General features: G+C 45.6%; 2 protein-coding genes across 7 annotated transcripts in view; both read left to right on the forward strand.

Annotated features, from left to right (window-relative positions):
* INPP5B (inositol polyphosphate-5-phosphatase B) overlaps window positions 1–872 on the forward strand; it is a 48,960-nt gene extending 48,088 nt beyond the window's left edge. The window contains 1 exon segment of the mRNA XM_047870962.1: window positions 40–872. Within this exon segment, the coding sequence (XP_047726918.1) occupies window positions 40–155 (116 nt within the window). The 3' untranslated portion in view covers window positions 156–872.
* Window positions 873–1,958: 1,086 nt separating this feature from the next.
* The window catches only part of MTF1 (metal regulatory transcription factor 1), a 47,091-nt gene continuing 22,970 nt past the window's right edge, over window positions 1,959–26,079 (forward strand). For 3 of the 6 annotated variants that reach the window (XR_007154770.1, XM_047870963.1, XM_047870966.1), the window contains exons 1-6: window positions 1,968–2,033; window positions 2,706–2,841; window positions 3,688–4,146; window positions 22,202–22,440; window positions 23,202–23,333; window positions 25,802–25,875. Coding sequence is in view for 5 of the 6 variants with exons in the window: in XM_047870963.1 (XP_047726919.1) it covers window positions 3,739–4,146; window positions 22,202–22,440; window positions 23,202–23,333; window positions 25,802–25,875 (853 nt within the window). In the remaining variant the exon portion in view is untranslated. Of the gene's footprint in view, window positions 2,034–2,705; window positions 2,842–3,174; window positions 3,236–3,687; window positions 4,147–22,201; window positions 22,441–23,201; window positions 23,334–25,801; window positions 25,876–26,079 lie in introns of those variants that run through there. The other 3 variants (XM_047870965.1, XM_047870964.1, XM_047870968.1) reach the window with 3 other exon arrangements.

The following is a 26,079-nucleotide window of genomic DNA, read 5'->3' on the forward strand; positions in this document are numbered from 1 at the left end:
TTTTGCTGAATTGTTTTGTTTTCTGTGTTTTTCATGCAGCTAGCATATTTGGCAGCTTACTGCTTCGAAACCCAGCTGGTCACCAAAAGCTTGACATGGCAGAGAAGAAGAAGGCTCAAGAATTTATTCACCAGTTCCTCTGCAACTCACCCTGAGCCTATCTCCTCTCCTATTTTATTTGAGGCAGCCAATTACCAGCCCCACCTGTTTCAGATCAAGAAGATATGAGGGTTCTTGGAAGCAAAAGCGGCAGCTGCCTGTTTTCCTGAGCCCAGACCCCCCCACCCCCCCGTGGCTGTCACACTCATTGGTACTGTGAGTTGTGAAGACCTGGGGGAATCCACCACAATAAAACTGACAGTCAGTGTTCAGCTTTAGTTATTTAACACAGATCTATTTTTAAAAATTTTAAAGATGTTTAAATAACTGTACTTCTTGTGCTCACTCAGCCAGCCCGCCTCCAGGGCATTGTCAGTGCCTTCCCTGTAGCCTGGGCCGAGCTCCCCATGATCAGATATTTGAACAAACTTTGGGGTCCTGAAGGGAGAATGAATTGGACAGCAAGAATGCAAATGGGATCTGCTGGGTAAACAGGTCACAGCCACCCCAGATGCTTCCAGTTCTCTAAGCGCATGTGTATATGTATATACAAAGCCTACCCCCCTTCCTACTCAGATGTGGCTCAACAGCTCTGGGGCTGGCACTCAGCCTCTGAGGGCAATACAGTGGCTTGAAAATGAAAATACTGAAGAAATTGGTGTTGTGGTGAAACAAATGGGATTTTCTGGGTCAGCAAATCCTCTAAACTGTATATGATGCATCCCCTTTCTCATGTGTAATATATTTTAATGATAAATGTATTTTTAACAGTGGTTGTTTGTATGTTTTTCTCTCTTAAGAGAGGGCAGTTGGACTTTTTGTGGCTTAAGCATTTCGGCAGCTGGTCAGGGGCCAGGCATCTATCTCTTTGGCCCCTGACCAATCTGGTGGGTGACGATCACTACTCATAGTTTTCAAGCAACGGATGTACAGGCATGGCCAGAACCCCTTGACCCTGATGTAGTCTCTGGGAGTTGTCCCACCCTGAATATTCTAGAGAAGTAGCTTATGGGGAAAACAGGCAGTGACTTCCGGGAGGTTCTAACAGATTTAACAAGCATTTTGAAGAGACAGAATAACGAAGGCACACGCAAAATCGCTTCTTGGGCACTTGAACGCCTAGACTCCCTGGCTGTGTAAAATGTGACCAAGATGCAGGCCAACAGGATGACTGTGAACGGTCAAAGAGAGGGAATGGCCAGTAGGTGGCGCTGACTGGCCCGGGCGGGAGTCCAGTAGAAGCCGGCAGTCTGCAGGGCGAAAAGTTGGGACCGACGGCCTGGGCTGTCGTGAAGAAGGGAGTGGAACGTCTTGTGCGCGCGCGAGGGGAAGAGGCGGCGCCGTCCTTTGGCTGCGCTTGGAGTACTCCCTGGTTCTGCCATTTGGATCCGATCTTCCTTTCCTGATCCCAGCTACTATACTAACTTTGGTGATGAGAGTAAGCTGGGAATGTCACAGCCTTGCAGGCTCCCCTTGCGGGTCCCAGCTAGAACTCGGATGGCCGACTGTGGTCCTTCCCGTAGGAGTTGTGGCTGCGAGGGTGAGGGCGGTCAGCGTAAGCCGGGCTGAGGCTGCTTTCGACTAGTGGTTGAGGGGTTCGACCCCTTTTCCTTGCGTGTGGTGCCACAGAACAGACGCCCCGACTCCCGGCCGGCTGCGGACACGGCCGGCGCTTCTCAGCGCGGGGCAAACTTACTGTCCCGCGGCGCCTCCACCGCGCCCCGCCCCGCCCCTCCTGCTCGCCAATTGGAGGCCGGAGCTCAGCCCCCACATCGCCTAAACCAACCAGAAGAGCCAGAGAGAGGCGGGGCCGGTATCTCCTCCTTCCTCCGGAAAGCGGAAGCGGAAGTGACGTTTGGGGAAGGTGGGGGCAATCATGGTGCCGCTGGGGAGGGGAGAAGCTGCCGCTGCCGCCGTTGCCGGGAGCCGCGGAGGTAAAAGGCGAAACTAGACGCGGCCTGGGCTCGGGGCTTCCCGGGGGGCGCGGGACTTAGGCTCCCTCCTGAGGCATTTCCCAGTAGAGACCCCACTCTGGTCACCATAGGGACCCCACCCCTCCTCCGTTTCCATGGGGATGGGAATCCAGCCCCCCTTGCCTGTTTCCATGGAGACCCGGACCCTGCCTCTCTTCGCCCGGCTTGGAGCCCCCCAGCCTGTCTTCGGATTTTTCCGTGTAGCCCTGGCTGGGGGCTGTCCCAGTCAGGTTCCTTTTCCCAGCCTTCTCTCAAGGGTGCTCCGTTTGTACTACTCGTGTGCCACCCTCAAGCCTCCTGGTCTTGTTTGTTCCGGACAGTTGGGTCTCCGCTTAGCTGCTGATGGTGCCGGGGAAGCCCTGAGGGGCCGCCGGTGCTCTTATCTCTCCTCCGATGCAGCGAAATGTGCATCTACCCGGGTTGCGTAAGCCAGAGCAAGGGGTCGGGCCGGTTCCTCCCGGATCCAATCCCTTGGCCTGTCTCTGGTAACTACCTCTCTGTCTAGCCGCCCCACTCCGTAAAGGTTCACTTTCTAACCCAGGACAGAGGAGAGAGATAAAGTGTAAAGCCAGACTGAAAACGAAAAGTGATGTGCTGATTATTTTTAAATTTCGTTCTGCCTGCCAAACCCAGATTTGTAGAACCGGTGTGTTTGCAGCTAAAGGAAGAAGAACTAATCCAGAACAGAAAAGATTTCAAATTTGGTATCCTTCCTGTGAGAACATACCTTTCGAAGAGAGGATGTCTTCCCAAGAGAGTATATCTGCAGGTCTTTCATTCATTTAACTGACATCTCCTGAACTCCTAGTGTCATCGTATTGTGCTAGGGAGAGTAGAAACAAAAATAAGACTCACCATTCTCTCGCCGCAGAGAGCACACTATACAAGCATGGGTCTAGTGGACACCACATTGTTTTAGGAGATAAATAGATATAATGGTCTTCTTTGGATATGCCTGACTAGGGATCAGACCGTCTACCCAGAAGCTGAAACATCTGTTTTAGGAAGGAGGGAATGAATTCACACTTGCTTTCCCTACTATTACCAGACATTGTGCTTTAATGAACATTATCTCTTTTACTCTGTGTAACAACTCTGAGAGAATGTGGATTACCAGTCCCACCTTATCCATAAGAAAGATGGAGCACAGAAAAGTTACCCAGGTACTAAGTGGCAAAGCTGGAATTTGTGGGTAGGTGACCCTGCCTCCAAAGTTCCACTTCCACAATGGACTACACTGCCTCGTGGTCTAATCTGGGGCATATCTGAATGGGGTTTTCTTACTTTAGGATGTGTAATAACTCAGCCTTGAGGCAGTTTGTCCTCTTCTCCCCTTTAAGTTTGGCAGTAAGGCATGTTTGGAAGGTCTTAAGAACTACTTATTTCTTCAGTTGGGTGTGTGTGTGTGTGTGTGTGTGTGTGTGTGTGTGTAAGGCATTGCTTTTCCTTTAAAATGACTTGATGGTTTCAAAGTTAAACTTTAAAAAATATGATTCCCAAGGAAGATGATTTTCATTTACTTTGGCCTCTTCTTCAAGTGAGAGGAAAAATGTGCCCTGTGGTTGCCAAGGAGGTCCCAGGGTATGGCTCTAACTCTGGCTTTGTCCTCTTGCAGATAGGTCATTACCTTTCCATTTCTCACAATTGGGCTGAGCACGATTGAACCATGGGGGAACACAGTCCGGACGACAACATCATCTACTTTGAGGCAGAGGAAGATGAGCTGACCCCCGATGACAAGATGCTCAGGTTTGTGGATAAAAACGGACTGGTGCCTTCCTCATCTGGAACTGTTTATGATAGGACAACTGTTCTTATTGAGCAGGACCCTGGCACTTTGGAGGATGAAGATGATGATGGACAGTGTGGAGAACACTTGCCTTTTCTAGTAGGGGGTGAAGAGGGCTTTCACCTAATAGATCATGAAGCAATGTCCCAGGGTTATGTGCAACACATTATCTCACCAGATCAGATTCATTTAACAATAAACCCTGGTTCCACGCCCATGCCAAGAAATATCGAAGGTGCAACTCTCACTCTGCAGTCGGAATGTCCAGAAACGAAACGTAAAGAAGTAAGTAAAGCAGTGGGTGAGGGCCCAGGTTTGCTTTGGAGAAAAACCCTTACACAACTCGCATTGGCCGTTTTAGCTGGGGAATAAAGGAGTCCCTGGAATGAGGACCTACAATGGCTTTGCTTGTCCGCAACACATAATGCTTCATATTTTGTTGTGACTGCCTTCTGGAACTTTTGGTTTGTATAGCCATATTGAAATTTGAGAAAGCTAATTTATAATTTTTCACCTTTTCTTGCCCACATCGTAAAATCAAATAGAAATTTCATTGAGGTAAGTCCATGTTTCTGAGGCTGAAATAACTAAATTTGGCTTATCTCTGGGGTGTGTATAAATGATTTGTTTGGGAGATGAGTATCTGCTGAAATATGCTTTATTTTTGTAGTGAATATTTGATGATTAACAAAGCCTCGCTTTCTCTTGTAAGAAATTCAGGCAAGAGACAGTAAACGAGAGCAGGTGATCTAAAATAAGTTTTCGTGCTCATACTTAGCTACTGTGAGTAAGGTAATGTATGTCACAATGGTTGGAAAACCGTAAAGCATTGTGCAAATTGTACTGGTAGTGATCATCAGCAGAATGATACGGGTTAAAGGTAACGACAGACATTATCTAGGAACTGATTACAGGTCAATTAGAAAAAACAGATCACTGGTAATTGCAGCGTCGGGGACTAAATGTAAACTGTTACCAAACAGACATGGGATAAATCGCTTAGCAAAATATTTTTTCTCTTAGGCTGTAATTAAGGCCTTGAAATGGGAGAATTTTATTATTCATGCCATCTGGCTTTCCCATGACTAGCCGTAGAATCTCAGAGCTGGAAGCAACCATAGAGAAACCAACCGTCTTGTCCTCCCTCCCACCTCACGCAGGCATTTCTCTACAGCATCTCTGACATTAGTTCCTCTGGTGTCTGCTTGAACACTTGCAGAATGACTAGAGCTCAGTGTTTCCCTGCTCAGCCTAATCCATTTATTGGCCAGCTCTGATTGTTAGAAAGCTTCTACTTGTATAGAGCCAAAAAACCTGCCTTCCTGGAGCTGCTGCTCACTGGTTCTAATTCCGCCTTCCTGCGCAACAGCAGGTTCAACCTTCCTCTCCCAGGACAGATCATGGATTTCTTTGAACATCATGGATGTCTCTTTATCTTCTCTTGTACAGGCTAAACACCTCGATTTACTTAAATAGTCCTCTTTGACATTTTCCCCTGATTTCTCATCAGTCCAGTCACCTTGGATTGTGTGAATTCCAGTTATCCGACGTCTTCTTAGAAATTCATAACTGAGCACAATCTCACAAGTGTGAGGCAGCCAGCACTGAATAGTGTGTGACCCTTATCTTTTAATCTGGACACTGTACTGTAATTGCTGTATAGGCTGTATTTTATTAGCAATGACAAGCTGTCGGCTTGTACTTGGAAACCTCTAGAATAGTGATTCTTAACTGGGGGCAGTTTTGCTCCTCGGAAGACATTTAGCAATGTCTGGAGACATTTTGGTTGTCATACTGGGGAAGTGCTGCTGCAGTCCAGTGGGTAGAGGCCAAAGATCCTGTTAGACATTCTATAATATACAGGACAGCCCCCTACAACAAAGAATTATCTGGGCCAAAATGTTGATTGGCTGTTTTCCAATAAAACTTTCTTTGCAAAACAGCCAGTCGGCTAGATTTTACCCGCTGGCTGGAGTTTGCCAACCCCTGGATGAGAACATAGGGAGCTTAGGGAATAGTTGAAAAGAAGGATGGACAGGTAGCAGAGATCCAGACATGGAAGGTGGTGATAACATGCTGAGGGCTTTGGACTGTATTGGGGAAATAGTGGGGAACCATTGAAGGTGTCTGAGCCAAGGATTCATATGGTTAGAGTAGCATTTTAGAAATATTGCTCTGGTAGCAGTGGTAGCTTGATTTCCCAGTTAGGAGGGGTTGTAGTTTAGATTTGGGGTTTTGTTTGAGTCTGATGAAGGGTAATGGTCTTGTGTTTGAAGAATGAATTGCGTATGATTCAAAGGATTCATCCATTTTTCTAAGTATGTTGGGTTCTTCTCTGTCTTAGTTCAGGGACCCCACGGATGATTGATGGAGCTTCAGGACTAGGAAGCAAGTAGTTAGAGTGCACCGTGATAGGTGCTTTAACAGAGGCCTGTTCAGCATGCTATGTCAGGCTGAGGAGAAAGCGTCAGACTCTGCTGCTCCCCTCACCTTCCGGGAATGGTGAGTCCCATCAGAGGAATCAAGAAGTCCGGAAGAGGAGAAAGTTTGGTGGGGAAACTGATGAGTTTGTTTGGAGTATAGTGAATGTTTAGTCTTTGAGGAAAAGTGAATCAAACAAGTTGAGAAGCCCTTTGGAAATGTAGATCTGAAGTCAAGGAAATGGCTCAGGATTCACAAATGGGCAGTAGGTCAAAGCGTGGGCAGTTTACTTAAGACAGGAGTTTAAGAGTTGGCCAGAGAATGTGAAGGTTAAAAAGAGAAAGAGGAACCAGAGATCACATAGTCAAAGAGATGGGTGGAAAACGGTGTTGTGGAAGGCGAGGGAAGAGTGTCAAGAAACAGAACTATTCTGTGTGACCCTGCAGAGGGGTTGGGGGACCCAAGAGAAGCCACTGGTTCTGTATCTGTGCCATTGATCACACCACGAGAAGTTTTTCGGTAGAGCACTGGGGGCCGAGGCCAGCTTCCAGTGATGGAGAAGTGAGTGGGTGGTGAGGAAACCGGAGGAAGGAAGTGTCAAGTTGGTTTAGGGTTTTTTTACTATGGTAGTTGGAGGAAGAAGAGTGATGAGGTAGTAGCAGCTCAAGGGGTGGGGGTGGGGGGGGGGGTGAATCATTTCTTTAGCACAGAAAACTTGAACATGGCTTAGAGCCTAAACTGCAGGCCATCCCCGGTTAATGATTACTATGTGAAAGCGCTTCGAGCACAAATGTTTGGGAAACATTAAGTTGAATCAAGACAGAGGTTTGTTTATTATGGAATTTCTCTGAATTGTTGATGTGCTCATAACTATGGAGGAAGGAAATGCAGAATTCTCCAAATGTTGTGAACTTGGGAAACCATTTTCAGGTCTTATTTCCAAGGTCAGTATTTTGTGGAACCCATTGTGGGAAATGCTGATCTAGACAGAAAAGGAGGAGATGGTAGGGCGGGAATGATTATGCAATCACTTATATGAGCTGTCACTTTCCCACTACAGGTCTTCCTTGACTTACGGTGCCGTTATGTCCCGATAAACCCATTCTAAGTTGAAAATAGTGCATCGAAAACACCTAACCTACGATCTCGTAGCTTAGTCTAGCGTGTCTTAAACGTGTTCAGAGCCCTTACATTAACCTACAGTTGGGCAGAATCATCTCAAAGCCAATTTTATCATGACGTGTTGACCAGCTCATGTAATTGATTGAATACTGTACTGAAAGTGACAAACAGAATGGTTGTATGGGCACAGAATGGCTGGAAGTATATCGGTTGTTTACCCTTGTAATCTCAGGGCTGACGGAGCTGTGGCTCCCTGCTGCTGCCCAGAGTCACATGAAAGTACCCTACCTCATATCACTAGCCCGGGAAAAGATCCAAATTCACAATTTGAAGTACAGTTTCTCCTGGATGCATGTGGTTTTCTCACCATTGGAAAGTGGAACCATTGTAAGGTGGGGACTGTACTGGCAGCCCGGTTGACTATTCATGTCTTCAGGTCTTGTTGAGTAGATAAGGTCAAGAGTACTGTGAGCACCTTGTTCAGTCTACTGTGGATTTAGCTCACTGTACTTTTATCCCACCATATCTTTCCATTCTGTCCATGAAGCCTACATGGAAGATTCTAGAAATTTTAAAAAATCAGTTGATGTGAGGGAGAAGCATCAATGGCTTTTAGTCTTTGAAAATGTTGCTTATTGAGCAGGCCTTCAGGGGACTTGACTTCCTGAAACACCATTTTATTTTGCTTTTTCTTTAACAATAATTGGGGTGGGGAGGACACTGAAATTCATTTAAATGGTCTGAGAGGCCAATGTTTATAACTATTTGATAACACTTTTCGTGATTTCTGTATTCCCTCTTTTCCCTTTTTTTTTTTTTTTTTTTTACACTTGGGCTTTTTCTTCCTTCATTTCCATGTACAGGTATTACTCTTGAGAAATCACATCATTTGATAACTAGTTACTCTTCTTGGCCTCGCAAGCAGCTTATTTTCTGAGTCAGATTTTAGCCTGATTTTCCTGTTCACCCCTGATTGTTCCATTGTTTCCTGTAGTGTATAGTTGGCTTACCTGTTACTTCACTTTTTTCCTAAGTGCTTGTCTTGCGTAAAAATAAACCAGCCAGAACCTGGCTACAGATGCTGTCTTCTTCCACGGGGCCACTGGCCATTCTGACTCTAATTTCATGTATCTTATTTTCATACTTGCTGTCTTACTGCCAGCAAGTATGGTAGCTTTGAGAAATCTCCAATCAAAATATGTCATTCTACACAAGATGAGCATTCTAAAGAGTTGTTCCTTTTGTGCCTTTCTCTTTTGGGTTTCTGAGCAGCTGGGTTCATGTAGTTCGTGGTTTCCCAAACTTTCTTGCATCTGTGTCTTCCTGAGAACCTGCCAGGACCGTCTTGTCACCTGTTCACCTACCTCTGTACGAACCACACTGGTGAACATTAATGTACCTCCTGGGGCTAAGTGACCTTGCCACTTTGCTGCTGAGTAATTGGCTAAGAAGTCAAGAAAGCCGGGAAATCCTATACCATATGTGTCCTTCATGGCGCACCAAAATATTCTGGTACATCGATTGGAAAAGAGTATCTTTTTTTTCTACCAAGAAGCACAGTTTCAGAGATGCTTTGTGAATTAGGCTGCTTGCTATATTAGTCAGTGACACTGCAAGAGGAGTTTTGGCTTTTTTCTTAGTGTGGCAAATTTTAAATATAAGAATAAAGGGAGGGGCACCTGGGTGCCTCAGTAAGTTAAGTGTCCAACTGTTGATTTCGGCTCAGGCCACGATCTCACGGTTCCTGAGACGGAGGCCCATGTCGGGCTCTGTGCTGACAGCATGGAGCCTGCTTGGGATTCTCTCTCTCTCTCTCTCTCCCTCTCTCTCTCTCCCTCTCTCTCTCTGCTTTTCCCTTGCTCACATGTGTGCACTTTCTCTCTCAAAATAAATAAATTAAAAAAAAAAAAAAAGAGGGGCGCCTGGGTGGCTCAGTCAGTTGAGCGTCCGACTCTTGGTTTCGGCTCAGGTCATGTGAGTTCAAGCCCCACATCGGGCTTTGTGCAGCTGGAAGCGCAGAGCCTGCATGGGATTCTCTCTCTCTCTCTCTCTCTCTCTCTCTCTCTCTCTCTCTCTCTCCCCCTCTCCCTCTCCCTCTCCCTCTCTCTCTCTGTCCCTCCCCCACTTGTGCTGTCTCTGTCTATCTCAAAATAAATAAGTAAACTTAAAAAAAAAAGAATAAGGGGGAAAATTTGATTCTAGTGTTTTGCAATATGTCCTTTACTTTGGGAGACCTAGTTCCAATCTCATTCCTCGTTATGAACCCCTCAGGCAGTGGAATGATCCACTCTGACAAATGTGGATGTTGCTGACTCTCCTAGAGGGGAACTACTTGCTTTTTAGCCTTTGCAAACTGTGATTACATGTCTTCCCAGGCTCCCTTCTGAACTCCCACAGAATTGCCATTCAGAACTAGGACTTGAAATTCTGGCGTTAAGGATCCACTCACTCTTTCCACAAGCTTTTACTTATTATCTACTTTTGTCAGGTATCAGGAAGGTCAAAGAAATAATCCCTGCCCTGGAGGGCTTGGACTCCAGCAGCGAGACTGCTGGAAGCTGTGTGTGCGGGATTTGTAGAAGCCAGGGCAAGAAGCATTTTCCGTTTACCACCAGGAGAAGCCATTTATGCGTGCTTCCCTGCACGCCTGCGTGTGTGTTACATACCTCCTCGCGGCCATCGGCATTTCTGTCACTGAAGCCCGCTGGCCTGGAAAAGGGACGGAGGTGGTTTTGTGTACATACTGGTTTTACAGCATGGTGCTGCAGAAATAACAGGTCTCAGATTCACGTTTTATATAAGCTGTACCTATTGGATATTGCTAACATTTTGCTATTGTAGGACATTGGAAAAAGAACCCACATTTTAATGTTTTTCTCTTATTTAAATCAAGCCTGTTTCTTAAAATTGTTTCTTCTGTGAAGTGCAAAGGGATAATTTAGACCCAGAGTTCCATCTTTGTTCTGCTTTATTCTGTGTGGCCTTGGGCGAGCTGCTCTGTTTCCTCTTTTGTAAAATTGAAATAAAAATATCTCATTGCATTTTGTGAAGATTAAATGAGATTTATTCATACATAAATATACAACAGTATGTGCATAAAACATCTAGCACAGTGTGGTCGTTCAGTGAACGCTCATTTACTTTCTGTCCCTTGTAGGCCCACGCAGTTTTTGAAGGAGGTGCGGAGGTAATCTCCAGTTTATGAAGAGGTTGAAATGGCCTCTGTTAGGAACTCTTTGGTTCCTAAAAACAAGGTTATGAGGGGCGCCTGGGTGGCTCAGTCGGTTGAGCATCCGACTTCGGCTCTGGTCATGGTCTCGCAGTTTGTGAGTTCGAGCCCTGCGTCGGGCTCTGTGCTGACAGCTCAGAGCCTGGAACCTGCTTCGGATTCTGTGTCCCCCTCTCTCTCCACTCCACTCCTGCTTGTGCTCTGTCTCTGTCTTTCAAAAATGAATAAACATAAAAAAGAAAATTAAAAAAAAAAAAACAAGAACCAAGGTTATGAATTGTGGTTGGGTTCCAGGACAGCCTACAGAAGTCCCATAACCCCTAATTCACTGAACTGTTGTATTAATATCACTGTGGAATGTGAACCACTGTTTATGATCAGGAGAACATGTTTTTAACCCTGCTGCGGAACTCTGTGAACACCAGCCCTCATCACTGGTAGTCTGTTCCCTTTGACTTCCTTAGCCACCCGGCCACTGAAAGTTACTTCCTTGGTGGGCATTTGGAGCACCAGGCAAAGCTGAGGGCTCATTAAAAAAACAAAACAAACAAACAAAAAAAAAACACCCTTTTGGGGCGCCTGGGTGGCTCAGTCGGTTCAGCGTCCGACTTCAGCTCAGGTCATGTTCTCACGGTCTGTGAGTTCGAGCCCCACGTCAGGCTCTGTGCTGACAGCTCGGAGCCTGGAGCCTGTGTCGGATTCTGTGTCTCCCTCTCTCTGCCCTCCCCTGCTCATGCTCTGTCTCTCTCTCTCTCTCTCTCCCAAAAATAAATGAACATTAAAAAAAAAATTCAAACACCCTTTTTTGGGTGCCTGGGTGGCTCAGTCACTTAACTTTCCAACTTTTGATTTTGGCTCAGGTCATGATTTCATGATTCGTGGGTTTGAATCCCGCATTGAACTCTGTGCTGGCAGCACAGAGCCTGCTTGGGATTCTCTCTTTCCCTCTCTCTCTGCCCCTCCCCTGCTCATGCCCTCTTTTTTCTCTTTCTCAAAATAAAATAACATTTAAAAAATAAAAACAATAAAAATACTTTAAAAATAAAATAAAAAACACCCTTTTTATTGAGCTATAATTGACATCTAACATTATATTAGTTTCAGATGTACAACATAATGATTCAGTATTTGTATACATTGTGAAGTGATCATCACAATAAATCAAGTTAACATCGGTCACCACACATAGTTGCAGTTTCTTTTCTTTTAAAAAAAAATTTTTTTTTAATGTTTATTTATTTTTGAGACAGAGAGAGACAGAGCATGAACAGGGGAGGGTCAGAGAGAGGGAGACACAGAATCTGGAACAGGTTCCAGGCTCAGCTGTCAGCACAGAGCCCGACGCGGGGCCCGAACTCACGAACCTCGAAATCATGACCTGAGCCGAAGTCGGCCGCTTAACCGACTGAGCCACCCAGGCGCCCCTGCAGTTTCTTTTCTTATGAGAACTTTTAAGCTCCCTCTTGGCAGCTTTCAAATATACAATATGGTACCATTAACTTTAGTCACCATACTGTATCCTGCATCCCCGTGACTTAACGTACTTTATGAACCAAGGGGTCTTCTAGCCGAGGAATAAGGGCTCCGATTACGCTGGTGGTGTTGGGAGGGTAAGATGCCTAGCAGCCGCTGAGTGCCTGCTGTGTACTAGTGACTGTGTTAGGGGCTTCCACATAGTTTTGTATTTGATCTTTATCACAGTTTATAAGCTAGGTACTTTTAGCCCTCATTTTACAGATGGAAAGAAAAACGGCTTAAAAACATACAACTGGCAGGTGGTAGGAATGAGGTTTGAACTAAGGGCTTTCTGGATGCCAAAGCCTGTGCTTTTCTAACAAACGCACCACCTTTGTAAAGACGTGGGGGAGACTCGGCCACCGAGGCCCGTTAGCCGTGGAAAGGGCTGAGCATCGAGGAGCAGCAGGGCAGCGTTAGTTCTGCAAGGGTAAAAGGCTGAGGTGTGGGAACCGCTGTGTGAAGTCAGCTCGGGTTAGTGGGCAGTGGGAGGCCCGATGAAGAAATGGGGGCAGTCAGAGCTCTTGCATTTCTACGTTGAGCACTGTGGTTACGCATTGTGGGGTAGAAGAAATGAGATTGGTGCAGGTCTGGGAACAGAGCTGGTATTGGGGAGAAGGGTGGGAAGTCCCTCGTGTTGAGGAGGACTGGCCAGGCCAGGCGTTGGTTTGTGAGAATGTTTAGGCACTAGGTGCTCAGGGCCAGAGACTCCCTTTCCTCATTGAACATGGGGCTGGTAAAGAGTGTAGAATCTAGTTCCCTTGGTCCCTCATTTCTTTTTCCTCTGGCAGAAACCCAGTCTTTTTTCTTTGCTGAAAAAAAATTTAAAAAAAAATTTTTTTGTTAACGTTTATTTATTTTTGAGACAGAGAGAGACAGAGCATGAACAGGGGAGGGTCAGAGAGAGAGGGAGACACAGAATCTGAAACAGGCTCCAGGCTCAGCTGTCAGCACAGAGCCCGACGCGGGGCTCGAACTCACGGACCGCGAGATCATGACCTGAGCCGAAGTTGGCTGCTTAACTGACTGAGCCATCCAGGCGCCCCTGCTGAAAAAAAATTTTTAATATTTATTTATTTACCTTGAGAGAGAGAGAGAGCGAGAGAGCGTGTGCGCTAGCACACGTTTGAGTTGGGGAGAGTCCGAGAGAGGGAGGGAGGGAGAGAGAGAGAGAGAGAGAGAGAGAGAGAGAATCCCAAGCAGGCTCCATGCTCAGCACAGAGCCCAACATGGGGCTCACTTCCACGAACTGTGAGATCACGACCTGAGCCGAAAGTCAGAGGCTCACTTAAGAGTCAGAGGCTTAACTGACTGAGTCATCCAGGCGCCCCCTTTTCTGAAATTTAGGCTTTTGTCTTCTGGAGTCCAGTGTTTAATTTTCTCGTTGTTTGCTTATCTCATTTTCCTTTCCTTCTCTGACTTCTGTTGACTTAACCAGGCAATCATCTTTGTTAAACATTTCTCTATTCTAGAACTATTCAAAACACCTTGTAAACCAACATCAGTTCTCTGAAAGCTCATGCTTCTTGCTTTTGATAGTATTGGACCCCATCCTCAGTGAGCCTACCGTGTGCCCACTCTGTGCTCGTTACCTTAGGAATGAACAAGTGTCAGAGGCCTCACAGGAAAGTTAAAATGAGTCAGTTCTTCAGCTCTTTTAGAGAACTGCATTCTTTATTATCAGTGGAATTGTTAGTGACTTTATGTTCATATTATAGATAATGCTAGTTAATTTCAAGAGGTGAATGAATTACGTGTCACCTCTCCCTCAAGTTCTTTTTTTTTTTCTCAATCTTTTTTTTTTTTTTAGCGTTTATTTATTTTTGACACAGAGAGAGACAAAGCATGAACGGGGGAGGGTCAGAGAGAGGGAGACACAGAATCTGAAACAGGCTCCAGGCTCCAAGCTGTCAGCACAGAGCCCGACACGGGGCTCAAACTCACGGACCGCGAGATCATGACCTGGGCCGAAGTCGGCCGCTTAACCGACTGCGCCACCCAGGCGCCCCTCCCTCAAGTTCTTTAAATTCAGCTTGAGAATCCTTTCTCAGTGGTCTCCAAGTCTAAGTTAGATGCTTTTTCTCTGTATTTCTATTCTCACATCCATTATCAGCACAACTTCTCATGCCATTCTGATCTATTTGTTTGATTCTCTCTCTTTTTTTTTTAATGTTTGTTTATTTATTTTGAGAGAGAGCGCGACCAGGGAGGGGGCGCATGGTAGGCTCACCGAGAGAGGGAGAGACTCCCAAGCAGGCTCCGCACTATCAGTGCAGAGCCTGATGCGAGGCTCGATCTTACGAACCGTGAGATCACTACGAGAGCTGAAATCAAGAGTCAGCCACTTAACGGACTGAGCCACCCAGGTGCCCCTGTTTGAGTCTCCTCTTGACGTTGAGCTCCTTGAGAGCAGGGACTATCTTTTCTATATTCCTAGCACCTTGGACAATATAAGCCTTGCAACATAATTTTTTGAAAGCATGCAGGCGTGATAAACCTTACTTGTATTTAAATGTACCACATGTTGCAATACCTCTTCTCTGTAACCCTGAGAACTTACGTGTTTTTTGCAACTTCCTGTTCTGATCCAGTTTGAGGAGGTTTAGTTTTCCCTTTTGTGAAACTTGGTGCCATTTTAAAACGATTCTGAAAGACACAGGGTAATGACTTCCATTTACTGCCTGCCTTCTGATGGGGTGAGAGAGGGCTCGTTTCTTCAGCGTATTATTAGGGAGCAGGCATTTGCCTTGGCAGTCCACCTGGCTGTCCCACCTTGAGACACAAATGTCTTCCCCAGTCCGCGTCCTCTCCCAGCTTTCTCTCCCGTCTCTGTCTTCGCAGTCAAGTTCCTTGAAAGAGTAGTTACATTCATTGTCTTCTGTTGCTTGCCTTTCCCAGACTTCTCAAGAGTGTAACATTTTGGTTTCTCTTCTACTCCTCCAGTGAAGCTAATCTTGCCGGGGCACTTACGACCTGGCAAGTTGGCCATATCCAAGGAAGTTTTTTTTTTAAGTTTATTTATTTGTTTTGAGAGAGCGAGAGAGAGAGAACACATGAGCAGGGGAGGGACAGGAGAGAGAGAATCCCAAGCAGGCTCTGTGCAGTTTTGTGCAGAGCCCGACGTGGGCCTCAATCTCATGACCTGTGAGATCGTGACCTGAGCCGAAATCAAGAGTCGCTTAACCACCGACTGAGCCACCCAGGCGCCCCTCCAAGAAAGGCTTTAATGAAAGTCATCTCTGCTGCATTTGACCCAGTTGACCATCCTTCCTTTGTTACTCGTCACCTTTGTCACTACTTTGCTCTACATTAAGTCCTGCTGGTTTTGTTTGTTTGTTTACTCCCTCCTTCCTTCCCTCCTTCAACAAACGTGAATGTAGTGCCGCTCATCCACAAGGCTAGCCACAGAGGCTGTGACCAGAGACAGACATGGGCCCTGCTCTCATGGATCCTACAGTCCACCAGGAGAGTAGCCACTCATTCACTGAACTCAACAAATACTTATTTAGTGCCTCGTGTTTTCCAGCTACTGCCATGCCTACCAACTAAAGAGGTATTGCTATAAAACCATTCCTTGAGGAAGAAACTTTTAATGGAAGCTTGCATTGGCCAAGTAAAAAACCTGGATGGGAATAGGGGTTGGTAGGGCAAGGAGACGGGGAGCGGTAGTTAATTATTGATGGTGCTGCTACTTATAAAGTTCTCAACTGCTGTCGCATCTTAAGAATGAGAGCCTGCCCTTATCGCTCACCATTGTTGAAACGCCCTGGTTGAGACACGCTGCTTCTTCGTTGTGGCAGCCATAGTCCTGCTTCTTACTTCCTGGTCGGTGACTGTTTTGAAATCTCTACCTGGCAGAACCAAAGAGGTTTTCAGTCTTGATGGGAAGTCAGGATATATGTGTGAGAGGATCATTAACAGCATGGGCTCGGTGCCGAATGAGTGGTATAGTTAAATATTATTGGATCAGAGAAGGGCACTGTCACTCACACGTGGGGTGATCGTGGCAGGCCTTGGAAGTAGTGAGGCTTGAGTGGAAGGAAGAGAGAGACTTAGAAAAGGAGAGAAGGAACCAGACGTTTCCAACAGAGAGGAAGGAGAGGCAGAGGCAGGCGAGTGGGAATTCAGTGTGGTGATTGAGGAAGGGGTCCTGTTGCTGTAGGCCTAGATGGAACCTAGTGTTGGACCGGTTCTGGAGTAATGTGGTCAAAGGCAGAAGGGGACCTATGGGGGGGGGGGGAGGGGGAGGGGACTTTGAATATCAAGCAAAGGGACCTTAACATCTGAGCATAGAGATGGCATGTGGAGAACACTGCTTTAGAACAAATCTGGCAATGAGTGGCTTCAGACCTACTAGGCACTGAGACATGATAATGCCCAGCCCAATAATTCAGTTCCATGGATGTTTACAGAGCACCTCCTGCACGTCAGGGGGAAGGTGAGGAACGAATAATACGTGGGAGAGCACTTGCTAAAGACTTGTGCAAGATTGTTGGGGCTTGGGCAGATGAGAGAGGAATGAGAAGGAGACTGGAGGAGTCAGGGCTCCTCCCACCCCTGCACCCACAGGCTTTAGGGTTTGGCAAACAGTGGCCCGTGGGCCAAATCCATCCAGATGCCTGTTTTTGTAGAATGGCTTTTATATTTTTATTTCTTTTATTATTTATTTATATTTTTTATTCTTTATTTTTTAAATTTATATCCAAGTTAGCATATAGTCTAGCAATGATTTTAGGAGTTTATTTCTTAATGCCCCTTACCCATTTAGCCCATCCCCCTCCCATGACCCCTCCAGTAACCTTTGTTCTCCATATTTAAGAGTCTCTTCTGTTTTGTCCCCTTCCCTGTTTTTATATTATTTTTGCTTCCCTTCCCTTAAGTTCATCTGTTTTGTATCTTAAAGTCTTCATATGAGTGAAGTCATATGATATTTGTCTTTCTCTGTCCTCATATGAGTGAAGTCCCATGATATTTGTCTTTCTCTGACTAATTTCGCTTAGCATAATACCCTCTAGTTCCATCCATGTAGTTGCAAATGACAAGATTTCATTCTTTTTGATTGCCGAGTGATACTGCATTGTATATATATACACCACATCTTCTTTATCCATTCATCCATCGATGGACATTTGGGCTCTTTCCATACTTTGGCTTTGTTGATAGTGCTGCTATAAACATGGGGGTGCATGTGCCCCTTCGAAACAACACACCTGTATCCCTTGGATTAATACCTAGTAGTGCAATTGGTGGGTGTAGGGTAGTTCTATTTTTAATTTTTGGGGGGACCCTCCATCCTGTTTTCCAGAGTGGCTGCACCAGTTTGCATTCCCACCAGCAGTGCACAAGAGATCCTCTCCACATCCTCGCCAACGTCTGTTGTTGTCTGAGTTGTTAATGTTAATCATTCTGACAGGTGTGAGGTGGTATCTCATTGTGGTTTTGGTTTGTATTTCCCTGATGATGAGTGATGTTGAGCATTTTTCATGTGTTGGTTGGCCATCTGGATGTCTTCTTTGGAGAAGTGTCTACTTAAGTCTTTTGCCCATTTCTTCACTGGATTATTTGTTTTTTGGATGTTGAGTTTGATAAGTTCTTTATAGACTTTGGATACTAAACCTTTATCTGATATGCAGATATCTTCTCCCATTCTGTCTCTTGCCTTTTAGTTTTGCTGATTGTTTCCTTCACTGTGCAGAAGCTTTTTATTTTGATGAGGTCCCAACAGTTCATTTTTGCTTTTGTTTCCTTTGCCTCTGGAGACATGTTGAGTAAAAAGTTGCTGCAGCCAAGGTCAAAGAGGTTTTTGCCTGCTTTCTCCTCGAGGATTTTGATGACTTCCTGTCTTATGTTTGGGTCTTTCATCCATTTTGAGTTTATTTTTGTGTATGGTGTAAGAAAGTGGTCCAGGTTCATTTTTCTGCATGCCGCTGTCCTGTTTTCCCAGCCCCCCTTGCTGAAGAGACTGTCTTTATTCCACTGGATATTCTTTTCTGCTTTGTCAAAGATTAGTTGGCAATATGTTTGTGGGTCCATTTCTGGGTTCTCTATTCTGTTCCATTGATCTGAGTGTCTGTTTTTTGTGCCATGGTTTTTATATTTTTAAATGATTTTTTTTAATCAAAAGAATAGTATTACATAGTGAAATGATACGAAATTCAAATTCCACTGTCCATAAAAAAAGTTTTTCTGGAGCAGAAGCTGGCTTGTCCATTTAGATATTGTCTATGGTTACTTTCACCTAACAGCAGCAGAGGCGAGGGGTTGTAATAGAGTCCACGTGGCCCACAAAGCCTAAAACCATCCGGCCCTTTGTGGAAACCTTGTCCATCCTTGAGTCACACCCGCCCTTACCTCAGTCCCTCCGCTCTGAAACTGCCTGTCCCTCTTCCCACCTGAGGCTTTTCCCTCCACCAGGCTTTTAACTATCCTGTTCTTTATATTCCTCTTAGACTCTCAGCTTCTCTTTTTTCCAAGACCTTTCTCCTTCCAAATATGCTCAGGACCTGCCCTACTTTTAAGAAAAAATCTTCAACTCAGAAGTCCACTCTGGCTCCTGCTGTCCATCTGTCATCTCTGCCTCCACTTTGTCTTTGGTTCATTCACCTTGACCCAGGCTTTGGGCCCTAGCAGTTCATTAAAACTTAGCCTTGTTAAGTAACTAGTGATTCCTAGCTGCTGGATCTAGGAGTTTCCTCAGACCTATCTTGTTTTCTCAAGACATTTCAGGTTTTTTTTTTTTTTTTTAATTTTTTTTTCAACGTTTATTTATTTTGGGGACAGAGAGAGACAGAGCATGAACGGGGGAGGGGCAGAGAGAGAGGGAGACACAGAATCGGAAACAGGCTCCAGGCTCCGAGCCATCAGCCCAGAGCCTGACGCGGGGCTCGAACTCACGGACCGCGAGATCGTGACCTGGCTGAAGTCGGACGCTTAACCGACTGCGCCACCCAGGCGCCCCAAGACATTTCAGGTTTTGATCATTCTTCCTTGAGATCCTTTTTCTTTTTCTTTGTTTTTTTTTTTTTTTAATTTTAAAGGTTTATTCATTTTTGAGAGAGAGAGAGAGAGAGAGAGAGAAAGAAGGGGAGGGGCAGAGAGAGAGGGAAACACAGAATCCGAAGCAGGCTCCAGGCTTGAGCTGTCAGCACAGAGCCCGATGTGGGGCTCGAACTCAGAAACGATGAGATGGTGACCTGGGCTGAAGTCGGATGCTTAACCAACTGAGCCACCCTGGCGCCCTTCTTTTTTTTTCTTAATTTTTCTTTTTTAATTTTTTAGAGAGAGAGAGCATGAGCAGGGCAGAGAAGCAGAGAGAGAGGGAGAGCAAGAATCTCAAGCAGGTTCCACACTCAGTGCAGAGCCCCACGCAGGGTTTGATTCCATGACCCTGTGATCATGACCTGAGCCGAACTCAAAAGTCAGACGCTCAACCATCTGAGCCACCCAGACACCCCCTCGAGATCCTTTTTCTCTTGCCTTCTGTGCCATCATTCTCCTTTGTGTCTTCCTGTTTCCCCAGCCCATTCCCCTACTCACCCAGCAGTGGCTTCACTTCTTTTACAAGCACCTTAAACATTGGTGACTTTCTGAGCTCTAGCCTTTGTCCTCTTACAAGAGCTACTATTGTATACTCTATGCCATTCACTATATTTAAATGAATTATGCAGATTATTCCTGATCCTTACAACAATCCTAAAAAGATAGGTTTTATTTCCTCCATATTGTAAATAAGGAAAGTGAGGCTTAGTGTACTTAAGTAATTTTCTCAAGGTTACACAGTAAGTGGCAGAGCTGTGCTTGAACCTGGCCTGCTTTGGTATGCAGGTAAAGTCAGCTACGTGTACCAGGGACTCCTGCCATAGGCATTCCTTTCAGTTTCCAGCCTGTATGTCTGACTGTCCACTAGACGTTTCTACCTGGAAGTCCTGGTAGCACCTCAAAGCCAACTCATCATCTCTCCTCCATCCCCATCCAGTCCCAGGTTGGTGGTGTGCCCATCTGTTTAGTCACCCAGGCCACACTCTTGACCGAGGCTTTATCTCTCCCTAACCCCTTCTGCTCCCCAGTTGCCACTGCGGCCAGTCATTCCTCCTGCTTTAATGTCTCTGAAATTCATCTCTCACATTGTCCACTCTCACTTGCTGTTCAGGTTTTTCTCATCTCTCTCCTGGACTATTGTCCCTCTTCTCCTAGCCTCTACCCCTTCTTCTGTTCTCTTACCCTTCCAGCCCATCCTCCACTAGGCTACCAGAAGGATCTCTCCTAAACTGCAGATCTCATTTGTTGCTCCCTTGGTTGAAACCTGTTGGTGAGTCCCCTTTGTCCTGTTCCTCTACTCCACAGTTTGACTAAGGAGGCCTCACCTTATTTTTCTAGATCTTTCTCCTTCCAGCCTCATACGTACTGCGAGTGTGTTTGTGGTTCACTGTACCAGCACTCCTATTTCCCTGCAGTTCCCAAGGTGTCACCTCTTTCTGGAATGCCCTTCTCTTCCTGGTTTATCTGAGAAACACCTTTTCAGTGTATCCCTAAAACAAACAGGCAAATGACAAACACTTCAATTCAGAGAGAGTACCTCAGCCTCTGAGCCTTGACTGTTTACAGTCTTTCCAAGAGGGGTTAGGTTTCCCCTTTTTGTATTCCCCAGGCACCTTGGGCACGTATCTGTTGTCAGACTCAGCACAGTGTATAAACATTTGTGCACGTCTACCTCCTTAAAATCGGCACTCCTTCAAAGCAGAGATCTTTGTCTTGTTCACTTGTTTGTCTGTGGCATCTGGCTTGTTGCCTGGGACCTGGTAGTTCAGTAACTGTGGAATGAATTACTAGCATGTTGTTGGAGATGTGGACTGAGGCTTGGGAGAAGGATCGGAGTCAACGGATGAAGACGTTCATGAAAGCTGAAGAGCAGACAATGCTAGCACCTTGGTGTGTGTGGCATCAGATCATTTACAACGTATTTTCACAAACGTCCGATCTCATTTCGCTCCTCGCCAAAGCACTGTGAGACAGGCAAGGCAGGCATTAATACTCGCATTTGAGGAATGAAAAACTGAGGCTCAGAGTAACGAAATGACTTGAAAGGTCCCGAACATAAGTGCCAGAAATTACTCCTCCCCCAGCCACATCTCATGCTGCTTCCCCTGAACTGGGGCAGGTATGGGAGGGTCTGGGAGATGGGAGATAAGTGCCAGAATAAACCTATTTATCAAAGGAGTGCCCCGGAGAAGAAGATAAAGAGAGCCCCAAGGAATTGCTGTGTTGTGGAGGATAAGTTTTTAGGAGGGGAGGGCATCACTGATGAGATAGTTTTGCAAGTAAATGAAGGAAAATGGAAAAGGATGGAAGGGTTTGACCACCAGGAAGTGCAAGAGAATGTCCTGCAGTGAAACCAGCTTGCTGAGTTGCCAAGTTCTTAAAAGGAACATGTGGGCACCGAGGGAGAGGGAGGCTCACATGTGTGCCACCCTTTCTAGAAGCTTGGTGGTGAAAGTGAAACCGAGAGGCTGGCATTTTGAGAAATGTCATACCAGCAAATACTCCAAGAACTCCATGGTACAGTATTTTCATTTCATAGACTGGAAATCACGCTGGGGAAATAATGCTGGGTGACTGAGTATATCAATATTAGGATATTTCAGACTCACTTTAACGTTGGCCGGTTCCAGTCAGGGTGGGGTGCCATAGGGCAGGGTGTTTAATCAAGCCTTAAGACAGAGCCAAAGTGGTGTTTCAGTATAGGTAACTGTAACAGTAGAGGCCCACCTTTAGAGGCCAGATGTGTACTAGAGTATGGAAACCCCCTCCTTCCTATTCATTGAGAGTATTCATGTACCTACAAGTTCATCTCGTGCCCGTGACTTGTTATTTGTTGTTCAGAAGTGATCTGATCAACGGGAAGATTTCCCCGCTTTGTTGTTAGAGGCCGTTTTCTGTGTTGACGGTACAAACCTCTGTGTGTCGTCCACATCTCCTGGGGAGGCAGACTCTGGGGGAGAGCAGGGCCCTGGGCAGCTCTTTCGCCCTGTTGATGAGGTGTCCTTTGTGCACCAGGTAAAGCGGTACCAGTGCACATTCGAGGGCTGTCCCCGCACCTACAGCACAGCGGGCAACCTGCGCACCCACCAGAAGACTCACCGGGGAGAGTACACCTTTGTCTGTAATCAGGAGGGCTGCGGCAAGGCCTTCCTCACCTCCTACAGCCTCAGGATCCACGTGCGAGTGCACACGAAGGAGAAGCCATTTGAGTGCGACGTACAGGGCTGTGAGAAGGCGTTCAACACTCTGTACAGGTCAGCCTCCTCTCCACCCTTTGACCCTGACTTTGTGATGGCAGAGCCCTCTCCTTGCCCTGCACAGATATGCACTTCCAGGGCTTGAAAGAGCATGGCTGGGCTCACCTGTCTAAAATTCGCTGGGGGATCTTATTACTTAAAGATCGGCATATATTGGGTTGGTGAAACAGGATAGTACATTTGTGTTTAGATTTGTATTTCCTGGAGTGGCATAGTAGCATGGGGATTTTAATACTTGGCCTAATATGTCCCCTTGGCTCAGGATCTTGGTACTAAGGCTTCTGTCACCTTCTTTCCTTCCTCACCTTGAAGCTAACTTTTTTCTACCACTCATTGGCCAGTTCTCTTTCACACTGTTTGTGTCAGGAGACTTGTATTAGTCTTCAACTTTGGGTCTAAAATAACAGACGTAGCAATAGCTAACACTTGTGAAGCATTCGTTGTGCTCAGCACTGTTCTGTGTGCTAATCCTCACAGCAGTTATAAGTAAGTAGAAGCATAGAGAGGTTTTAGAACTGGTTCAAGGCCCCCATCTAGTAGGAAGTAGGACCAGGATTTGAGTCCCAGGCAGTCTGGTGGCAGAAGCACACTCCTACCACTCTGCTGTGGACTTCTCTGAATTTCTCTCCGAGCAAAAAATTTTGGATCCTGAATTCTTCTGCACTGGATCCAGAAACACATTGAGCTGACATGGGTCAGAGGCTCTGTAGCATATGATGCCAATGACAATGGGAAGTGTTCTCCGGCTTATCTTGCAGGCTGAAAGCACATCAGCGGCTTCACACAGGGAAAACGTTTAACTGTGAATCTGAAGGCTGCAGCAAGTACTTCACCACACTCAGCGATCTGAGGAAGCACATTCGAACCCATACAGGAGAAAAGCCATTTCGGTAAGTCTTACTGTTTTCTGTTTGTCACTGACCGTGTTTCAGCTGGGTGTCTCGATGTCCCCTCACGTTTTTCAAAGCAGAAGGAAAACTCCCCACGCTAGTTCTTTGGGGGTGTTGGCTCTCCCCGGCATGGCTACGACCAGCTGCATGCCAGAGGGGGAGCAGTGGCTTCTAAGAGCATCCTTACTCCAGACTCGGACAATGGCCTTTCTGCCTCCTGCTTTTCCTTTGTTTTCAAGAAGCATTTGTTGAAACTCGCTTATGTGGGAGGCACTTTTATCAGTGCTAGAGAAATACTGAGATCCACTCTCTTCTCTTGAGAACTTAGTCTGGTGGGAAAGAGCCACAGGTAACTGGAAAGCTTACAAGACTGAGGTGCTCAGAGGACTTTGAGCACAGGGGAAGGGATAGCTACCTAAAAATCGAGGTAGGGAGAGGAGGAGGAGATGAGGGGTAAGGGTGCTTAGGCTAGCGGTGCAGGTATTTTATTCTGTTACCTTAGTTGTTTTGTAATATGTGTGTGTATACACAAACATATAGGAGCATCCGTTTTTGTCGGTATATTTCTATCTCTATATATTTGTGCACATATGTGTATTTAATACATCCACGTGTAAATGTATAAGCTTGCAGGAAGGACTTGTATCATCTACTTTCTTCTCTGCTCATAGCACATAGCATGGTTCTACAAATAAATAAAAAGCTAGAGTATTTCTTTTAAAGATCATTTATTTATTTTGAGAGAGAGCATGCATGCAAACAGGGGAGGGGTAGAGAGAGAGAGAATCCCAGGCAGGCTCTGTGTTCAGAGCAGAGCCTGATGCGGGGCTTAATCTCATGACCGAGAGATCACCACCTGAGCGGATGTCAGGAGTCGGATGCTTAATCGACTGAGCCACCCAGGTGCTCCAAAGCAAGAGAATTTTTTATTTAGGTGGTAGGTAAGCTGTATACCCAATGTGGAGCTTGAGCTCATAACTCCGAGGTCAAGAGTTGCATGTTCTACCTACTAGGCGCCTGTAAAAGCAGGAGTATTTAGATTATAGTTGGTTACTCACCAGGTTCTGTGAAGCTTGGGTTACTTCTTTTCCCCGTAGTGGGAGACTCTGATTTCTATTCAATCACATGTATTTTTGTGATGATTAAAACTGTTAATTTTTCTTGAATATTAGATGGGACTTTAGGCACAATGATTATATATAATTAAAAAGTAAAATGCTCCAGAGAAACTTTCTTTTTAAGGAAATTAAATACTTTGGCTTACAAGAAAATGCATTCATTTATTCATATAAATAGTTATTGGGGTGCCTGGGTGGCTCAGTTGGTTAAGCATTTGACTCTTAGTTTCGGCTCAGGTCATGGTCTCACAGTTCGTGAGATAGAGCCCTGCATGGGATTCCACTCTGATGGCGCGGAGCCTGCTTGGGATTCTCTCTCTGTCCCTCTCTCTCTCTGCTCTTCCCTGCCTGTGCACGCTCTCTCTCTCAAAACAAATAAACTTAAAAAAAAAAGTTATTGAGGCACCTGGGTGGCTCAGTCGGGTGAGTGTCTGACTTCAGCTCAGGTCACGATCTCACAGTCGGTGGGTTCAAGTCCTGCTCCGGGCTCTGTGCTGACAGTTCCGAGCCTGGAGCCTGCTTCGGATTCTGTGTCTCCCTCTCTCTCTGCTCCTCCCCTGCTCACTCTCTGTCTCTCTCTCCTTCAAAAATAAATAAAGATTTAAAAAAAATTTTTTTAAAGTTATTATTGAATGCCTGCTGTGTGCAAGAACTATGGCAGATGTAAAGAACTACGTGGACCCCACCCTCAAAGAGTGTATAATCTAAGAGAACTGATAACAAATGGATACACATAGAGATAAAATAAGAATGGAAACAACAGATGCCATAAAAGAAGCACATAGATAAATGCCTCAGAAGTTCTCAGGAGGGGAAGATTACTTCTAGCTTTGGTTATCAAGAAAGTAGAAGAGAAAGAAGTGGATCTTGACACTGAAGATTATAAATTAGTCATTACAGCCACTACACCTTATTTATTATACGGTCAATGTAGTCGGGACTGATCTTGTCTTAGTGCTATATTGTAGGCTTCATGCCTGTATGAGAGCCTCTGTACGTGCTATCGATATTCCTGGTATTCCACTGGCAGTAGATTTTTCGTATCAGCTCTGATCGTCAATAGAATTCTGTTCAGTAAGTCATCAAAAGGCTTTTAGTTTCAGAGCTCTCGACATGTGACTTGTAGGACAGGAAATGTTTATCCTGGGCCGTCAGTCCCCTCTGTTCCCAGATTTGTCACCTTCTCCAGTGATTTGTCTTCATTCCCATCTCAAAAACCAATTTCCTGTATCGGATCGCAGTGTTCTGAACGTTTGTTTTAGGTTGAGCTTGTATTTATAAGAGATGTTGAAGATAGAGATCTGTTTACCCAATGACTGCTGTTTCTCTTTGCTTAAACAACGTACTTAGGTGTGATCATGATGGCTGTGGGAAAGCATTTGCAGCAAGCCACCACCTTAAAACCCACGTCCGCACACATACCGGTGAGTGTAGACTAATTTTTACTTTTTATTTGAATCTTCATCAGACCAGTAAATATCTGCATTTCTGTCGAGACCTGTAGAGCTTTGTAGAAGAAGCAAGCCTAATCAGCGTAGCCTTTGCCTATAATGTTTGAGTTTCTTTCAGAGGTAAAAGGACCTAAGATTGGACTCCAAAATCCAGCCTTAAGAAATGAAACCAGTACA

The sequence above is a fragment of the Prionailurus viverrinus genome, chromosome C1, assembly GCF_022837055.1.
Source record: "Prionailurus viverrinus isolate Anna chromosome C1, UM_Priviv_1.0, whole genome shotgun sequence".
Classification (NCBI taxonomy): Eukaryota; Metazoa; Chordata; class Mammalia; order Carnivora; family Felidae; genus Prionailurus; species Prionailurus viverrinus.